This window comes from Chlorocebus sabaeus, chromosome 13 (assembly GCF_047675955.1).
Source record: "Chlorocebus sabaeus isolate Y175 chromosome 13, mChlSab1.0.hap1, whole genome shotgun sequence".
Classification (NCBI taxonomy): Eukaryota; Metazoa; Chordata; class Mammalia; order Primates; family Cercopithecidae; genus Chlorocebus; species Chlorocebus sabaeus.
This window is the reverse complement of record NC_132916.1, coordinates 92,370,196-92,389,917: the sequence shown is the minus strand read 5'-3', so window position 1 is coordinate 92,389,917 and position 19,722 is coordinate 92,370,196. Positions and strand designations below refer to the sequence as shown.

Sequence of the window (19,722 nt, the reverse complement as noted above, 5' to 3'; positions counted from 1 at the left end):
GCGCTGCTGGTGGCGGAGTGGGGGTGGCCGCCGGAGCCCTTGGCTCCATAGGGCCTCTGCCCACCATGGGCTTATGATCACCACTGTGGTCACCTCTCTCCATGTGGGCATGCCAAACACAGTGCACTGGGTTGCTCTGCTGACCCCAGAGACCCAGGGTGGGGGAGGGGAGCGGGGAGCGTCAGGCCAGGTTCCCCCTGCCCGGGAAGGCTGGAGAAAGTGCGAGAAGATGCCAGAAGGTGCGAACCTGAGAGGCTCAGGCAGAGCCAGCAGCGGCCAGCAGCCGTAGACACCGAGGGGGCTACCGGACCGAAGGACTCCGAGGGGTCCCCAGGACTGTTGACAGAAGACCTCGACAGGCTGAGGAGAATCAGATTCCTCTCTCCCTTCTTGTTAGCGTCTTGGAAGCTCTCTAGCCACAGATCCACAGCCCTCGCCGCGCGGTCCAGGATGCCGGCCGTGCCCGGGGCGCTGAGGCCGGAGGGAATCAACCTTGACCCAGAATGCCAAGGCCCAAGGGAACTGGGAGGAAGCCCAGAGAGGAGAGCTCAGGCGCCACACCTGTCAGTTTCTATAGATTTTCCACTGGAATTTATTTGAATTCCAATAAGATAAGAGTCAAGGTGTTAGGGTGCAAAGGCTCAGTGAACAGTCCTATTTATCTTGTATATTATTTTTCTGGGAGTTTTAGAAACCTGATGTTCAAGAACCACTGCGCTCTCTGAATAATGATGAGTAAGCAGTCTTTCAGGCCTTCGGTTTCTTCTTTGTTAAAAGCAGAAGATTAAACTAAATTATCTTGCAAAGCTGATTTATTTATTTATTCATTTAGAGACGGAGTTTTGCTTTTGTTGCCCAGGCTGTAGTGCAATGGCACGATCTGGGCTCAAGACAACCTCCGCCTCCTGGGATCAAACGATTCTCCTGCCTCAGCCTCCCGAGTAGCCGGGATTACAGGCATGCGCCACCACGCCCAGCTAATTTTTGTATTTTTAGTAGAAACGGGGTTTCTCCATGCTGGTCAGGCTGGTCTCGAACTCCCGACCTCACATGATCCTCCCGCCTCGGCCTCCCAAAGTGCTGGGATTATAGGTGTGAGTCACAGAGCTGGGTCATTTTTATATTGTTTTATTTACATTTATGCTTGGAGGTTCATGGACTGGAGGAATAGTCAGATCATAGCCAAAAGGAGTGTCTGTCTGATAAAAATAAAATAGTAGCAACAGAGGCTAAAGCCTTCTGTGCCCCAGTTTCCTTTTCAGTTGAATAGGATTGCTAGTTTCTGTCCCATTTGTCTCTGCGTACTGATATTACAAAGGATAGCATTTGAGATTATTTGCTGATTTTATATCTCCATACTCTAGACACACATCCAATCACAGTGTTTTCATTTCTACTTATGTTACTTTGCCTTATCAGAAAGATTTCTTACAGTAATTGTATTTTGTCAGTACTTACATTTAGAAGCTTCTTTGACCTCATCTGAATTATCTAGAATTAGTTGTGTTTATAGAGAATATTTTCTAGGCATCACAAAGTTCTTTTTTAAAAAGCCCTTGAAGTTAAATGACACCTTTCATTGTGAATTCTATACTCCATAAATACTTAATTCTACAACATCTAAGAAAAAGGTGTACTTTACAAAACTCACTCTCCTGAATTAACTGAGACACATTACAATTAGGGTGTTTTATGTGAGAGAAAACAGTTTAACAGCAGGCATGGGAGCCAACTCAAGCTGCTTAAGAAGAAACACAATGTTAGTATAACAGACCCTTATTATAATAAAGTACTTATTACATGAAATTAGATATATTACCTATCTGTTCCTGTTTCTGAGATTTAATATCTACAGATAGGAAAGGTGTTATAAGTACAGGGAGTAACCCACAAAGAGTGTATGGCCTCTCCCTCAAAGGCAACATTACAGGGGAATTACAATATCCTGCCAGTAGTAGGTAAAATTCACATCTTTCATTTATATGTTTACTTTAATTATTAAAATAGCCGCAGTCATCTTCAATGAAACAGGATAAGGCCTAGCTGAAGGAGCCATTTACTACATTCACGTGTAGTTCCAAGAATACTGGAAAGAACCTATTTTTCTACATAAATGTTAGCTAGATTATCAAAATTTTCAGTCTTTTTTAATAATAATCTCTTATAAGGTTAGGTTTTATTTCCAAAAATGTAGGAAAACAGATGCAGAGAAAAAAACTGCTTTAATTTGCCTTGTAACAAATTGTGGTTGCACTGTCAGTCTGAACTCAATTGGTAATGTTAAGAATGGATATCATTCACAAATTAAGGGACTAAAACCTGTAGATTTCTGTTATACACAGGTGAGAATGCTATCAGTCAAAATCAGATTTTTCTTTCCCAAGTTATATTTTAGCACACAAAGAGCTATTACAACATAAAATATGATTGTAATAGATACTCTGATCTAATGTCGGTTGCGATTGCAGGTATAGAAAATTCAGGAAATAACAGCACATACAGCAATTCAAATATTTTACTTTCAGGAGATAAAAAAGATTAAAAGAAAAAATACGTATCTAGGTGATGATTCGTAATATTAACTAAATGATTCTGTATTTCTTCACACAAAAAGCACATTACTACTATGTCTTCAAAATCTAGTGTGCATTTTATAACACATCTCAATTTAGACACCAAATTTTTATCAGAAATTTGATCTGTATTTCAATTTTATAAAACTTACATTTGCAATAGGAGATTCTCATACCTAACTTGTTGCAAATATACCGTAAAGTTTTCCAATGACTAAATTGAGTATCTGTTTTATATTTAAATTAAAATCAAACACAATTTAAAACTGAGTATCTCATTTGCACTGGCCACATTTCAAATGCTTAGTAACATGCCAGTGCCCATCGAATTAGAGAGCACAAGTCTAATCCAATGCATTTGGGCGCTTAATTAAATGTTTTAAATAAATAAAGGTAAATATACATACCCATGTTACTGTAATGTTCATACACGTTGTTACATGAATTGCAGAGTAACTCAAGCTATACTACCTTATTAGTTTCACATATATAGCTATTTATAACTGTAAATGCATGCAACATACTGATTTTCTTTACAAAGCACAAATTCTTTTCCTTCTTCTCAGATAGTCAACCTAGTTGTTTCATTCCTCAAACCATTTTGTTGAAAGTTCACAACATCCCAGTTGATAACATGGCATATGGATTAAGATTCTAAATTAGTAAAACTGCATTTTAAATAAACCTTCTGAAATTCAGATGTCCACATAAGTATTGTGCTTCAAGATAGCCAACTGCTGGAGAAATTTTGCACATACTCTCAATGTTTCTGCCATTATTTCCCCCCCGATAGAGTCTCACACTGTCGCCCAGGCTGCAGTGCACTGGCGTAATCTTGGCTCACTGCGACCTCTGCCTCCCGGGTTCAAATGATTTTCCTGCCTCAGCCTCCCTAGTAGCTGGGATTACAGGAGTGCACCACATGTCTCACTAATTTTTGTATTTTTAGTAGAGACAGGCTTTCACCATGTTGGCAAGGCTGATCTCAAATTTCTGACCTCAAGTGACCTGCCCGCCTCAGCCTCCCAAAGTGCTGGGATTATAGGCGTGAGCCACAGCACCTGGCCAGCTGCCATTATTTGAAATGTTTTTCAGTTCTTCTTTTGGAATTATTTCTTATTTACTCAGGGTAAACACTATAGCATATTCTTTTAAGAGTATTAGTTTCAGGCCAGGCATTGTGGCTCACACCTGTAATGTCAGCATTCAAGGCAGGAGGATCACTTGAAGCCAGGAGCTTAAGACCAGTCTGGGCAACAAAGTGAGACCCTGTCTCTACAAAAAACTTGAAAAAAAATTATCCCAGTGGGTGGCATGCACCTGTAGTCCCAGCTACTCAGGAGGCTGAAGCAGAAGAATTGCTTGAGCCCAGGAAGTCAAGCCTACAGTGAACCATGACCGTGCCACTGTACTCCAGCCTAAGCAACTGAGCAAGGCTCCATCTCAAAAAAAAGACTGTATTAGTTTTACATCCACAGGTACCAGGGACTAGAACTTCAAAATATCTTTTCGGGGGACACAGTTCAATCCATAACAAGAATGAAGTCTAGAATCAGACTGACTGGGTTTGAATCTTTCTAGCCCTGTGTCTTTGAAAATCTTATTCCCTCTGGGCCTCAGCTTCCTCATCAGAAAAATGAGGATATTAAAAGTACCTGCCTTTTAAAGTTGTTATGGGGATTAAATGAGGTGATTTTGGCATATTTATTCAATAAATACTTACCAATCAACCTACTATGTGTCAGCCCCGATATAGGCCCTGGAAGATTTATAGTGAATAATATAAATTCTCTGTCATCTGGAAATTACATCCTACCGAGACAATAAATAAGCTATACTATGTCATATTATATAATACAGATACATATAAAGCACTTAGAACAGTGCCTGTCCCATAGTAAGCACTCAACAAATGTTCTTCCTTTCCTCCAAGATCTGGTTCATCTTACGAAGCCATTCCCCATTCCCTCACATAGCTATTTGCCCCTTAATTTATTCAAAATGTTTCTTGAACACTTCCTCTATGCCAAGCCTTAGACTAGGCACTGGTAGGCAAACATAAGCTTATGGGGAGAAACAGCCAATACACAGGTAAAGAGGTAGGTAATTATGAAATCTGAACTGTAAAAGAAATGAGTGTGCACTTCAGCAATTAGCAACATGAAGACTAATATTTTTAAATATTCATAATGTTTTAAATTGTATTTTTATTAGTATTTGGGATGTCTTGTATTTAAGTACTTGAAAATCTCTCTGAATGGTAGAAGTATCCTTCCAAACATAAATAAAAGATAGCTTCAGTAACACTTCACTTGCATGTTCATAGCAAATTTGCCCCCACTGGGGATATTCCCAGAAATACTTCAGTTTTGAAGGGGGAAAATACTTATTTTTAGACAGGTAATAGCTGGTGTACTTGTCAAGAAGGTATTGAAGTTAGTAATCTACAATACAGACTTTGGACTAAGAGTTCCTGGGCTCCAGTTCCAATTTGGCCAACTTTGTCAAGTTACTCCCTTTGTCTCGTCCAGTGATTTATCCTCATCATAGTAAGCACTACATGGGTATTTGTCAAATGAAAACAAAGATAAAAATAAATCAGGTGCATTTCTCTGTATATTTACTTTCAACTTTTAAAAAGAAAACACTATCAATCACTAAAAGAAATTCAAATATTGACCAGGCACAGTGGCTCCCGCCTGTAATCCCAGCACTTTGGGAGGCTGAGGTGGGCGGATCACCTCAGGTCAGGAGTTCAAGACCAGTCTGACCAACATGGCGAAACCCTATTTCTACTGAAAATACAAAAATTAGCTGGGCGTGGTGGCACTCGCCTGTAATCCCACCTATTCGGGAAGCTGAGGCAGGAGAATCGCTTGAACCTGGTAGGTGGAGGTTGCAGTGAGCCGAGATTGTGCCACTGCACTCCAGCCTAGGCAACAGAGCAAGACACCATATAAAAAAAGAAAAAAAAGAAAAAAGAAAAAGAAATAAAATTTTCTAAGAATATAAATTTTCCTTACAATTTTAGCAATTACAGGTTTTGGCTTTAGAAAGTAGAATTAAGTGACTTGACAAGGTTAAGTATTAATCTTGTAGGATTAATATTATAGTGGATTTTTCTGTTTGTGTTTTTTACTCTTATAACAAAGTAAAATGTTTTTGAAGCTGCTTGTTTTTAATTTTCATGTTTTCCCAGCTATCACCACAGTATACCTTCTACAAAGCATCATTTCTCTATCTAGGTCAGAGGTCAGCTATCTATGCATGTCATGCTAAAGCTTGCCACTTGTATCTGTGCCAGTCCAAACCTGTTCTTTAGGTTGAAAATGGTAGAGCTGTTCAGACTCTACAAAAAGAAAGGAAATTATGTCACTCCCAAAGTAGGAAAAGCTTATGGGATATTTCAGTTATTTATCAGTATGTAATTTCTACAACATTTAATGGCTTAAAACAATAACAATCATTACATTATCTCTCATGGTTTCTGTGCAATCAGAATTTGAGAAGGGCTTAGATTGTTAGTTATGGTCCCGGGTTTCTCATGTCGTTGCAGTTTAACAGTGGCTGGGACTAGTAAAAGGGGGTGAGGGGTGGCTATGCGTGTGCGCTCTCTCTCTCTCTCTCTCTCTCTCTCTCTCTCTGCCCTCCACCCTCATCTCTCTCTCTCAAGTAGTCTCAGGTTCTCTACATATGTGATCTTTTATTATGGGCCAATTTGAATTATTCACAGCATGGCAGCCTCAGAGCAGTCAAAGTGCTTATCAGGAGCTCAAAGGCTTTCAGAGCAACCTTTCCAGGGAAAAGGACAGAATGTGCCTTTCCTTTGGGTGACCTAGCCTTAGAGGTCACATATTGTCACTTTTTTCTACTCTGTTGAGCCAAACAGTCACAAAAGCCTGTCCCAATTGGAGGAGTGTCAAAGCTACATGTAAGAAGAGCTTGTATGATAGCATAAATGTTGCAGCCATTTGGAAAATACAGTCACACACATGGATGTATAAAGAGACCTATTTAACTGTTTATTCCCAACACTTTTTAATGTCACTTTTTAAACTCATCTGAAATAAGGAGAGGGTGGTGCACTTGATATAGACAAATTCTTGATACCAATATAAAATGTGCATAAATAAATAAGTTGAGAGAACTTGACCGGGCATGGTGGCTCACACCTATAATCCCAGCACTTTGGGAGGCAGAGGCAGGTAGATCGCCTGAGCTCAGGAGTTTGCTACCAGCCTGGGCAACATGGTGAAACCCCGTCTCTACTAAAATACAAAAAATTAGCCAGGCGTGGCGGCAGGCGCCTGTAGTCCCAGTCACTCAGGAGGCTGAGGTAGGAGAATTTCTTGAACCCGGGAGGCAGAGGCTGTAGTGAGCTGAGGTCACGCCACTGTACTCCAGCCTGGGCGACAGAATGAGACTCTATCTCAAAAAAAAAAAAAAAAAAATACCATATTAAAAATAATACTGGACACTGAATATTGAATGGATGGAGAATTTTCTTTATAGACAGTGTGTTGCTATGTTGCCCAGGCTGACCTTGAACTTCTGGCCTTAAGCGATCCTCCTACCTTAGCCTCCCAAAGTGCTGGGCCACTACAAGTGGCCTGAGAATTTTTTCAATTTGGAAAAATCTGCTTCCAAACTGTTGATGGTTTGTTTCCTTTTGTAGTTCTGAAGTTTGCAAAAAAAAAAAAAAAAAAAAAAAAAAAAAAGGATCTGTTAGTTTTACATTCAGGGGAAAAAAAAAAAAAAAAACACTTACAGTTGGAACATACCGTACCAGAGGAGGATATAATGAAAGCAATGTATTATAAAACTTTAGGAATCACAATTTTTTTTTGTTCCAAAGTTAATTTGAGATATGATTTGGCATCATACTTCACTACCTTCCTGCAGTGTGGATACCTTAAAATCTCTGACTGCTTGCCAGTAGGCACTGAAGCCAGCCACATAATGGAACTCTGAATTAGGGAAGGTAAGTTTCAGAATACCTTACTCCACCTGTGTGGATCCACCCTGCTGTCCTTACTTTGAAAAAGCCAGACTAAAAACAAACAAATCAAAATGATCTTAAAAATTAAAAAGTAAAATTTTAAAAAACTTCATAGAAAGTTTAACTTTTTTTATAACAATATAGATTGACTTTATTTAGCCCAGACTCACCTAAAGAACAGATTGTCATATAACTTATTTAATAAACAATTGACTTTCAAATACAACATGATGCTAATAGTAATTCGCTAAGCAACAGTATTATGTGGCTTTTTACTTCTCAGTATTGTTCTATGTATTTTAAGAAATTTGACGCTAGAGTTAGAGAAAATAAACATTTAATATTTATTTTTGAGTAAAGTTTTACAAACACAAAAAAATGGTGGTTCAAAACTATTAAAATTTCTCTTTGGAATAACTAATTCTTGCTTTAAAAGTGGCATTTGTTTCTGGTACCATGTTAAATTATTTCACTTCTTATCTCAAACAGATATTATTTTTTTAAATGAATAAAAAAATCACACAGACAAAAGAGCCTTATCAAATTGCTTTATTTAACTTGAATAATCTGGACAAAATATTCTTTGTTTTGGAGATCAGGTCAAAACACAAACTTTTTAAATTTGTTAATTTTGTTAACCACTCTAACTAGTGATTAACATTCAGTGACCTGCCAGAAATAGAATGAAGCCAGCATTAAGCACAAACTGTCAATCTGTAATGTCACCAGAAACTTGGCATTTCAAATCTAGTTCTAAGCTGAAGCTCCTAATTTAATGGCAAAGCTCCACATTTTCTGGTTCTTGGAAGAGGGAAAATGTGTGCATGAAACGCTGTACTCAGGAGAGTTATACAAGAGATTCATTCATGATAGATGGAGAGACCTGAATGAAAGCACGTAGGCCAGAGGAAATTTAGAGTGTTAAAATGCATTTTGAAGACATGGTCCAATTCCTGACGAGAAACTGGGGAATCTTTGGGCAGGAGGGAAAAAAATCATATGGATTTGGTAGGAAAGTTATTAAGTCACTTTGGGGTTTTGGCAATATCCAAGCTTTTTGTATTTTTTATCCACACAAATCCATTCAAGACTTCCAAATAAGAGTGGAACTTATATTGATACAAAACTCTTATGTGTAATTTTTTAAATTTCCAGGCCATTCATATTTAGATTTGGAGATATTATTTGCTAGAATACTAGAAAACTTTAGAGTATTCTTTGCTAGAACCATATAACATTTGGAGTAATTCCGAGCTTCCTCCCCGCTCGTTCCACCTCCACTGACTGTTCATCCTCTGGGGCTAATGGAGCAGAAAAGGAGGCTCCTCAGCATACTCTCCTCTCTGATTGCTGTGGAAACTGCTCTGTCATGCAGTTAAATTGGGCTGTGGAGAGACCTGAGACCATTATGCCCCCACTGTGGCTTTAGTGTGGTAGAGTATCAGGGCAAGGCAAGAATTAAGTTTTATCAGGCAAACCAGAACTGCACAAAGAGAAGATCAACAATCCCACACACTTGCTTCATCCCTTCCCTTTCCTTTCTTCATGCTTTACTAAGCCATTCGATGCAATGGAAAAAAACAAGCAGCAAGCAGTGAAAAGATCATCCTAAGCAGAAAAGGGAAGAAGCTGCCAGAACACAAGCAAAGTTAGAGCAAAACTATAAAAATAATTCAATTAAAAGGAATATAATTATCAAAATGCCCCTAAAGACTTGAAATTAAGTTCAGTGACAGCTCTAGTTTGCCACAGAATAAATGATTCGTTTTACAGGTCAGGTCCCAGAGACTGATTCATTCTTTGATGTGTTTGCCCTGTGTACAGGGAAACTGATATATAATTGTAGAAAATATATTGCTAATTTACTACAAATATTAAATCACCTGGACTTGTTATATATAGTTTGTCTGGAAATTCTTATTTTTTTCTAATATATGTTGAAGAGACACTAAGTCCATCTCCATGAGGCTAAAATACTTTTAAAATTATATTTTCTTTCAACACACATAGTTTTTTTTTTCTTTTCTTTTTTTTTTTTTTTTCAGACGTACTCTTGCTCTGTCGCCAAGCTGGAGTGCAGTGGCATGATCTCGACTCACTGCAACCTCCACCTCCTTGGTTCAAGCGATTCCGCTACCTCAGCCTCCCAGGTAGCTGGGATTACAGGCACACGCCACCATGCCCGGCCAATTTTTTGGATTTTAGTAGAGACAGAGTTTCACCATATTGGCCTCCCAAAGTACTGGGATTACAGGCGTGAGCCACCACAACACATATAGTTTCTTAATAAGTATATGTGCACATAGCAAAAAGTAAAAGGGCATAAAGGTAAAGTCATATAAATTTGAAACCATAGTTTCTGAAGTATTAAAGAGCAGTAGAGAGAATGACAAAATGGTATTTTAATTCTTATACGTAAAGATCTCACTTTTTCATATAAGCTACTCCCAACCCCCATATTCCAAGGAAGATAATGTATTACAATTTTTCTAGAATTAGCTGCTTTTAAATTCACATCAAACACATGGGAAAGGGTTATTTTTTCCTTTGGTGAAACAATTTACTTGAATTTAAGATTCTTTTGTTTCCCAGTTTCTACTTATGACAGTCTTTATACTCTATAGCAGTCTTGCAAACAGAAGAGGACTTAACAAACCCAGACAAAAACTCAAATCTCCCTAGAGACATTTTTTTTAAGAAATGTTAAACAAACATTCTACAACATGCCAATTATTTCAAAACCACTGATAATTGCAGTGGATATAAATGTAAATTTATTTTTACATTTATAATTGTCAGGTTTTTCTTTTCCGATATCTCCTTATTCTACATAGTCATTTCATGAAACTAATTTATTCATTTTAAAATAACATTGCTAATATTTCTTTCTGTTCAACCTATTAAAATGAAGCAGAAGTGGAACGCTACAAAGAAAAACTTGTAGTGGGGGTGGGGCAGGAAGGTTATTGGAGAACCATATAATTAGAAAATTTTTTAAAAAGAGAGTAAACTGAATCTTAGTAATGATGGTTTTGCTGGAAATATGCTACTCTTACTATGAAATACTTGTTTCACCCTAAAGGCCATTGTAGTGACATTTGAGTTACATCAGAGTGTTCCTGGCAGTAGTTAAGGTAGTTTTTGATATATTAGTTATCTACCAATATGTAAGAAATTAGTGGCCTAAACCGACATTTTTATTTCACAGTTTTTGTGGGTCAGGAATCCAGAGAGGATTTATCTGGGTACCGTGGCTCAGGGTCTCTCATAAGGCAGCAGTCAAGGTGATGACCAGGGCTGCAGCCATCTCAAGGCTCAACTACGCGAAGGTCAGATTCCAAGCTCATTCACACTGTGGATGTTGGCAGGATTCAGTCTCTAGTTGGCCTTGTTCTGCGGACCTCTCCATAGCGCAAATCAAACATGCCAACTTGCTTCATCAGAACAAGCAAGCAAACAAGAAGAGCCAGAGTGAGAAGCAGACTAGAAGCAAAATGCAAGCCACAGACTTTTATAAGCTAATTTCAGAAGTGTTAGCCCTTCACTTTTGCCATATTCTGTTAGTTAAAAGCAGGTCATTATGTTTAGTTCATGCTCCAGGGGAGGAGATTGCACAAAATACATGGATACCAAGGGGCAGTGATCTTTGGAAGTTTTTTAAGAGGCTGCTTACCACACCTGATATGGGAAATGCGTTATAGCTTGAGAGCTTTTGTAGATCTCAACAATCTCGGATGACCATTTCTAAAGGTTGGTGAGTTTTATTTCAATAAAGCGCAGTCTATTTTGTACTCTGAAATTTTAAAAATTGTTTGAAATAATTTCTTATATAAATTTTAAAATAATTGCCTAGTTTTCACTTAATGATATATCTAAATGCTCAAAACATTTTTCATGTTGTTAAACAAAATTAAAGAGAGTCAGAAGGAAGAAAAATCAAATTTTTTCAAAATGTTTCAGTATTGAGCTAGATAATATCATAGAATACAGATTGATACATGTATCATACAATAGCTCTTAATTTACAAATAAAGTAAGATAAAGGACACTTGAAAATGGACCTTAAAATTGCCCCCCACCAATAAAAAGCAAACTCACAAAAAAAAGCCTAATCAATTCTTTTCAAATTTTCTCACTTCTCCACTAGGTCAAGAGGTCTCAACCAAATATTTTTGTATATTTGTTAATGTCAAAACTTGATGTATGTGTAAATTTTTCTATAGAGAGAGTTAATAGCTTCGTGAGAGTCTCAGAAAACCCAGGACCATTGCCCTAGGCAACAAGAATTTAGGTACTGAAATTCTCATATGGAGTCTCATGAATTTGCTTCATGTAACCCACCCCCAAAATAAGTAAAGCCAAATGTATTTTGGCTTTACTTATTCGTCAGTGTCACTAGTGTTCATTTCATCAGTGTCACTAGTGTTGAACTCCACATTCATTCAACATATAGTTATTGAGTTTCTACTAGATGCCAGCCACAGTTCTAGGCTATAGAAATGCAAATTTCAGCATCAAAAGCTCACATTCCTGGAGGAGGTGGCATAGCAAATAATAAGCACAGTTGGGCTACCCCCTTTGGGTTCCCTCCCTTTGTATGGGAGCTCTGTTTTCACTCTATTAAATCTTGCAACTGCACACTCTTCTGGTACGTGCTTGTTACGGCTCAAGCTGAGCTTTTGCTCGCTGCCCACCACTGCTATTTGCCACTGTCACAGACCTGCTGCTGACTTCCACCTCTCCGGATCTGGCAGAGTGTCCACTGTGCTCCTGATCCAGCGAGGCACCCATTGCCGCTCCCAATTGGGCTAAAGGCTCACCATTGTTTCTGCACGACTAAGTGCCTGGGTTCATCCTAATCGAGCTGAACACTAGTCACTGGGTTCCACAGTTCTCTTCTGTGACCCACGGCTTCTAATAGAGCTATAATACCCACTGCACGGCCCAAGATTCCATTCCTTGGAATCTGTGAGGCCAAGAACCCCAGGTCAGAGAACAAGAGGCTTGCCACCATCTTGGGAGCTCTAGGAGCAAGGACCCCCCAGGTAACATTTTGACAACCATGAAGGGACCTCCAAAGCGGTGAGTAATATTGGACCACTTTCACTTGCTATTCTGTCCTATCCTTAGAATTGGAGGAAAATACTGGCACCTGTCGGCTGGTTAAAAACAATTAGCATGGCTGTCGGACTTAAGACTCAGGGGTAAGGTTGTCTGGGAAAGGGCTTTCTAACAACCCCCATCCCTTCTGGGTTGGGAGTGTTGGTCTGCCTGGAATCAGCTTCTGCTTTCAATTTTCCTGGGGAAGCCGAGAGTTGACTAGAGGTGGAAAGCTGTCATCCTGAACTCTCAGCATTAGTCAGTAGAGATCATGGTGCAGCCAGAGGTCTCTATTCAACAGTCGCCCATGCGTGTGCCCCTACTTTTCCTTCTGACCCATACCTCCTGGGTCCCGACCACAACTTTCTTGAAAGTGTAGCCCCAAAATTCTTCTTACCTCTGAATCTTCGTCCTCATCCCTGCCTCCTAGGTACTAATGGTTCAGACTTTCATTTCCTCTAGCAAGTTGTATCTCCAAAGGGATCTAAGGAAGCTCTACACTGCATCCTTAGGCCCCTAGGCTATGAACCCAGAGAGTCTTGTCTCTGGTGTCCCTCCCAATTTAGGCATACAGCTCTCAATATGGGCAATTATGTGGGATCCATTCCCCAACACCCTTGCCAGGGCCCCAAGTTTGTAAATGGCTAGGAGAAAAGAGAAAGAGAGAGAGACAGAGGGGAGAGAGAGATCAAAGAGGAAGTCAAAGAGAGAAAGAAAGAGAAAGATAGAAGTAGTAAAGAAAAAAACAGTGTGTCCTATTCCTTTAAAAGCCAGGGTAAATTTAAAACCTATAATTGATAGTTGAAGGTCTTCTCCATGACCCTATAACACTCCAATACTACCTTGTTGTCAGTGTAAACAAGGGCTTATCCTGAAAACACTGAGACCACTGACAACCCGCAGACTTCCTATCAAAAATTCTTAACCCAGGAACCCGCGGATGGCCCAAATGCATTCAATCTATAGCAGCAACTGCTTTGCTAACAGAAGAAAGTAGAAAAGTAACTTTTCAAGGAAATCTCATTGTGAGCACACCTCACCAGTTCAGAATTATTCTAAGTCAAAAAAGCAAAAAGGTAGCTTACTAACTCAAAAATCTTAAAGAATGGGGCTATTCTGTTAGAAAAAGGTGATTTAACATTAACCACTGAAAATTACCTTAACCCAGCAGATTTCCTAACAGGGGATTTAAATCTTAATGATCATACAAAGATCCAACTAGACCTAGGAAGAACTTCCTTCAGGACAGGATGATAGATGGTTCCTCCAGGGTGATTGAGGGAAAAATAAAACACACACACAATGGACATTCAGTAATTGATAGGGAAACTCTTGTGGAAGCTGAGTTAGGAAAATTGCCTAATAGCTGCTATCCCTATGTTTGTTTTTCAGATGGGAAACATTCCCCCCAAGGCAAAAACACCCCTAAGATTTATTCTGGAGAATTCAGCCCAGTCAGAGCGTATGTACCTTTTTTCCTGTCAGACTTGAAGCAAATTGAAATAGATCTAGGTAAATTATCAGATAACCCTGATAGCTATATTGATGTTTTACAAGGGTTAGGACAATCCTTTGATCTGACATGGACAGATGTAATGTTACTACTAAATCAGACACTAACCCCAAATGAGAGAAGTGCCACCATAACTGCAGCCCGAGAGTTTGGCGGTCTCTGGTATCTCAGTCAGGTCAATGATAGGATCACAACAGAGGAAAGAGAACAATTCCCCACAGGCCAGCAGGCAGTTCCCAGTGTAGACCCTCACTGGGACGCAGAATCAGAACATGGAGATTGGTGCTGCAAACATTTGCTAACTTGCATGCTAGAAGGACTAAGGAAAACTAGGAAGAAGCCTATGAATTATTCAGTGATGTCCACTATAACACAGGGAAAGGAAGAAAGTCCTACTGCCTTTCTGGAGAGACTAAGGGAGGCATTGAGGAAGCATATCTCTCTGTCACCTGACTCTACTAAAGGCCAACTAATCTTAAACGATAAGTTTATCACTCAGTCAGTTGCAGACATTAGAAAAGACTTCAAAAGTCCACCTTAGGCCTGGAGCAAAACTTAGAAACTCCATTGAACTTGGCAACCTCGATTTTTTATAATAGAGATCAGGAGGAGCAGGCAGAATGGGACAAACGGGATTAAAAAAAAAAGGCCACTGCTTTAGTCATGGCCCTCAGGCAAGCGGACTTTGGAGGCTCTGGAACAGGGAAAGGCTGGGCAAATCGAATGCCTAATAGGGCTTGCTTCCAGTGTGGTCTACAAGGACACTTTAAAAAATATTGTCCAAGTAGAAATAAGTCGCCCCCTCATCCATGCCCCTTATGTCAAGGGAATCACTGGAAGGCCCACTGCCCCAGGGGACAAAGGTCCTCTGAGTCAGAAGCCACTAACCAGATGATCCAGCAGCAGGACTGAGGGTGCCTGGGGCACGTGCCAGCCCATGCCATTACCCTCACAGAGCCCCGGGTACGCTTGACCATTGAGGGCCAGGAGGTTAACTATCTCCTGGACACTGGTGCAGCCTTCTCAGTGTTACTCTTCTGTCCTGGAAAACCGTCCTCCAGATCTGTCACTATCTGAGGGGTCCTAGGACAGCCAGTCACTAGATACTTCTCCCAGCCACTGAGTTGTGACTGGGGAAGTTTACTCTTTTCACATACTTTTCTAATTATGCCTGAAAGCCCCACTCCGTTGTTAGAGAGAGGCATTCTAGCAAAAGCAGGGGCCATTACACACCTGAACACAGGAGAAGGAGCACACATTTGTTGTCCCCTGCTTGAGGAAGGAATGAATCCTGAAGTCTGGGCAATAGAAGGACAATATGGATGAGCAAAGAGTGCCCATCCTGTTCTAGTTAAACTAAAGGATTCTGCCTCCTTTCCCTACCAAAGGCGGTACCCCCTTAGACCCGACACCCAACAAGGAGTCCAAACGATTCTTAAGGACCTAAAAGCCTAAGGCCTAGTAAACTATGCAATAGCCCCTGCAATACTCCAATTTTAGGAGTACAGAAACCCAGTAGACAGTGGAGGTTAGTGCTATATCTCAGGATTATCAGTGAGGCCATTGTCCTTCTGTACCCAGTGTACCTAACCCCTTATACTCTGCTTTCCCAAATGCCAGAGGAGGAAGAGTGGTTTACAGTCCTGGACCTTAAGGATGCCTTTTTCTGTTTCCTGGTACATCCTGACTCTCAATTCTTGTTTTTCTTTGAAGATCCTTCAAACCCAACGCCTCAACTCACCTGGACTGTTTTACCCCAAGAGTTCAGGGATAGCCCCCATCTATTTGGCCAGGCTTTAGCCCAAGACTCGAGCCAGTTCTCATACCTGGACACTCTTGTCCTTTGGTACATGGATAATTTACTTCTAGCCGCCTGTTCAGAAACCTTGTGCCATCAAGCCACCCAAGTGCTTTTAAACTTCCTCGCCACCTGTGGCTACAAGTTTTCCAAACCAAAGTCTCAGCTCTGCTTACAGCAGGTTAAATACTTAGGGCTAAAATTATCCAAAGGCACTAAGGCCCTCAGCGAGGCTCATATCCAGCCTATACTGGCTTATCCTCATCCCAAAACCCTAAAAGCAACTAAGAGGGTTCATTGGCATAACAGGTTTCTGCCGAATATGGATTCCCAGGTAAGGCGAAATAGCCAGGCCATTATATACACTAATTAAGGAAACTCAGAAAGCCAATACCTATTTAGTAAGATGGACACCTGAAGCAAAAGTGGCTTTCAAGGCCCTAAAGAAGGCCGTAACATAAGTCCCAGTGATAAGCTTGACAATGGGGCAAGACTTTTCTTTATATGTCACAGAAAAAACAGGAATAGCTCTAGGAGTCCTTACACAGGTTTGAGGGACCAGCTTCTAACCCATGGCATACCGGGGTAAGAATAATCATGTAGTGGCAAAGGGTTGGCCTCATTGTTTACAGGTAGTGGTGGCAGTAGCAGTCTTAGTATCTGAAGCAGTTAAAATAATACAGGGAAGAGATCTTACTGTGTGGACATCTCATGATGTAAACGGCATACTCACTGCTAAAGGAGACTTGTGGCTGTCAGGACAATCATTTGCTTAAATATCAGCAAATTAATTGAAGGGCTAGTGCTGCGACTGCACACTTGTGCAACTCTTAACCCAGCCACATTTCTTCCGGACAATGAAGAAAAGATAGAACATAACTGTCAACAGGTGATTGCTCAAACCTACGCCACTCAAAGGGACCTTCTAGAGGTTCCCTTGACTGATCCCTACCTCAACTTGTGTACTGATGGAACTTCCTTTGTAGAAAAAGGACTTCTGAAAAGCGGGGTATACAGTGGTCAGTGATAATGGAATACTTGAAAGTAATCCCCTCACTCCAGGAACTAGCACTCAGCTGGCAGAAGCAATAGCCCTCACTCAGGTATTAGAATTAGGAGAAGGAAAAAGGGTAAATATATATACATACTCTAAGTATGCTTACCTAGTACTCCATGCCCATGCAGCAATATGGAGAGAAAGGGAATTTCTAACTTCCGAGGGAATACCTGTCAAACATCAGGAAGCCATAAGGAGATTATTATTGGCTGTACAGAAACTTAAAGAGGTGGCAGTCTTACAATGCCAGGGTCATCAGAAAGGAAAGGAAAGGGAAATGGAAGGGAACTGCCAAGCGGATATTGAAGCCAAAAGAGCCACAAGTCAGGACCCTCCATTAGAAATGCTTATAGAAGGACCCCTAGTATGGGGTAATCTCCTCCAGGAAACCAAGCCCCGGTACTCAGCAGAAGAAATAGAATGGGAAACCTCAGGAGGACATAGTTTCCTCCCCTCAGGATGGCTAGCCACCAAAGAAGGAAAAATACTTCTGTCTGCAACTAACCAGTGGAAATTACTTAAAACCCTTCACCAGACATTTCACTTAAGCATTGATAGCACCCCTCAGATGGCCAAATCATTATTTACTGGACCAGGTGTTTTCAAAACTATCAAGCAGATAGTCAGGGTCTGTGAAGTGTGCCAAAGAAATAATCCTCTGCACTACAGGCCATACATTTCAATTCCTGTATCTTTAACATCCTTGTTAAGTTTGTCTCTTCCAGAATTGAAGCTGTAAAATTACAAATGGTTCTTCAAGTGGAGCCCCAGATGCAGTCCATGACTAAGATCTATCACAGACAACTGGACCAGCCTGCTATCCTATGCTCTGATGTTAATGACATTGAACGCAGCCCTCCCGAGGAAATCTCAGCTGCATGACCCCTACTACACCCCAATTCAGCAGGAAGCAGTTAGAGCCGTCGTCGGCCAACCTCTCTAATAGCACTTGGGTTTTCCTGTTGAAGGGGGGTACTGAGAGACAGGACTAGCTGGATTTGCTAGGCCAACTAAGAATCCCTAAGCCTAGCTGGGAAGGTGACCGCATTCACCTTTAAACACGGGGCTTACAACTTAGCTCACACGTGACCAATCAGGTAGTAAAGAGAGCTCACTAAAATGCTAAATAGGCAAAAACAGATAGTAAAGAAATAGCCAATCATCTATCGCCTGAGAGAACAGAGGGAAGGACAATGATTGGGATATAAACTCAGGCATTCAAGCCGGCACCGGCTACTACCTTGTATGAGAGCTCTGTTTTCACTCTATTAAATCTTGCAACTGCAAAATAATAACAATAATAAGCACAGTTAATTATGTCTACGATATAAAGTATGATAAATGTTGTGGAGATAATAAGCATGATATACCTGAATTCTTTGAAGCTTTAATGAGAATATGCAGTTCTTTTGATCTTGCATAAAATCTTTTAACAAGAGTAAAGCACACTCAGTTTGGTCTAACAAATATTTATTAAGCACCTAGTATGGGCTAGGCACTATGGTAGATGCTGGGGAGAGGCAGTGATGAGCATGGTGGTCTGAGAATTTTGTTGGCTGAGCTTATAGGGTATTGCTTCCTCTAGGAATCCCTCTGGTTTGGGTTTGGGTGTCCCGTCTTGGTGATCACACAATAACATGAGCATACCTTTATTGTGTTTTCCTCTAGGTTGCACTTATATCCAGGTTGCCTGTATCTTTCCTACTTAATTGTGAGTTCTTTGAGAGTAAGACCTACATTTCATTCATCTTCGAATCCCTGGTGCTTGGGGCATAGTAGGAGTTCAAGACATGTGTTGCCCTGTACTTGAAGAGACATGGAAGGTGTGTACATGCCCTAGGACATTCTCTAACTTCCATCTTAAGCAGTAAGATGCCTACTAACTCTCTTAGGTGAAAAGCAAAATCTGTGAATGTCATTGATGTGAAATCTGATATGATGAAAAAAGAAATGTGTTTATCAAGACCATGACCACGCTTTTAAACGAAAACTAGTCATTGTTTTAACAACCAAAAATGATTCTTCATCTCAGATGTCTCCCTCTTTCCTCAACTGAGCCTATGCAACAGCTTTACCTGCCATGTTCCAGCTCATTCTTGCCCTGAGATTAGCAACAGAGAGCTGGGAAGTAGGGAGAGGAGGATGATGTTATTAAGGTGATGACCCCTGCTTTTGCCTGCTTTACTCTCAAGTTTTAGAAAAAGACACAGATTGGGTTTTAAGCTAAGTTTTACAAAAAAAAAAAAAAAAAAAAAAAAAAAGAATCAAATTCCAATGTCAGATCTCCAGGGAAATAAAAGGATAAATATTCAAATTCACCTGAACTTCTCAAGGTCAATGTGTTCTATGTATAAATTGTATCAAGACAATTATATCACGTAAGCATTTCTCTCTGAATAAGAACTAATTCTCTGCCCACACCCAGCAAAATGTTATTTTTTGTTCTAAACTTCTCTCAAAGGCAAATGCTTTCCCACACTCAGAAATGCATTCTTGGTCCTCTGAGTATTAGTTGTATGCCAAGATTCAAAGTTTAAATTCTAAACACTTTTGTTTAGTTTTTTAAGCATACACTATGGCAGAAAATTATGCTTTTTTAAAGGTTTGACTGACTCAAATAATCACTATTTCTAGGGATTATTGAGAAAATTACTTTTCAATTAAGAAATAGAAGAAGAAATT

The 19,722-nt window shown here is 40.1% G+C and overlaps 2 protein-coding genes across 2 annotated transcripts; both read left to right on the top strand.

The window, feature by feature from the left end:
* Positions 1-11,457: 11,457 nt before the first annotated feature.
* Positions 11,458-16,817, top strand: LOC140713191 (uncharacterized). Its single transcript, XM_073022615.1, has one exon. The coding sequence runs from the start codon at positions 13,923-13,925 to the stop codon at positions 14,724-14,726; it is 804 nt and encodes a 267-aa protein (XP_072878716.1). The 5' UTR covers positions 11,458-13,922; the 3' UTR covers positions 14,727-16,817.
* Positions 16,306-19,489, top strand: LOC140713219 (uncharacterized). The gene is given in 3 exon segments (XM_073022687.1): positions 16,306-16,322; positions 16,725-16,983; positions 16,985-19,489. Coding segments are annotated over 3 exon segments (1,071 nt in total). The 3' UTR covers positions 17,780-19,489.
* The last annotated feature ends 233 nt before the right edge of the window (positions 19,490-19,722 follow it).

Coding starts and splice junctions, on each gene's coding strand:
- LOC140713191 (XM_073022615.1), top strand. CDS start 13,923: ATGATAGATGGTTCCTCCAGGGTGATTGAGGGAAAAATAAAACACACA.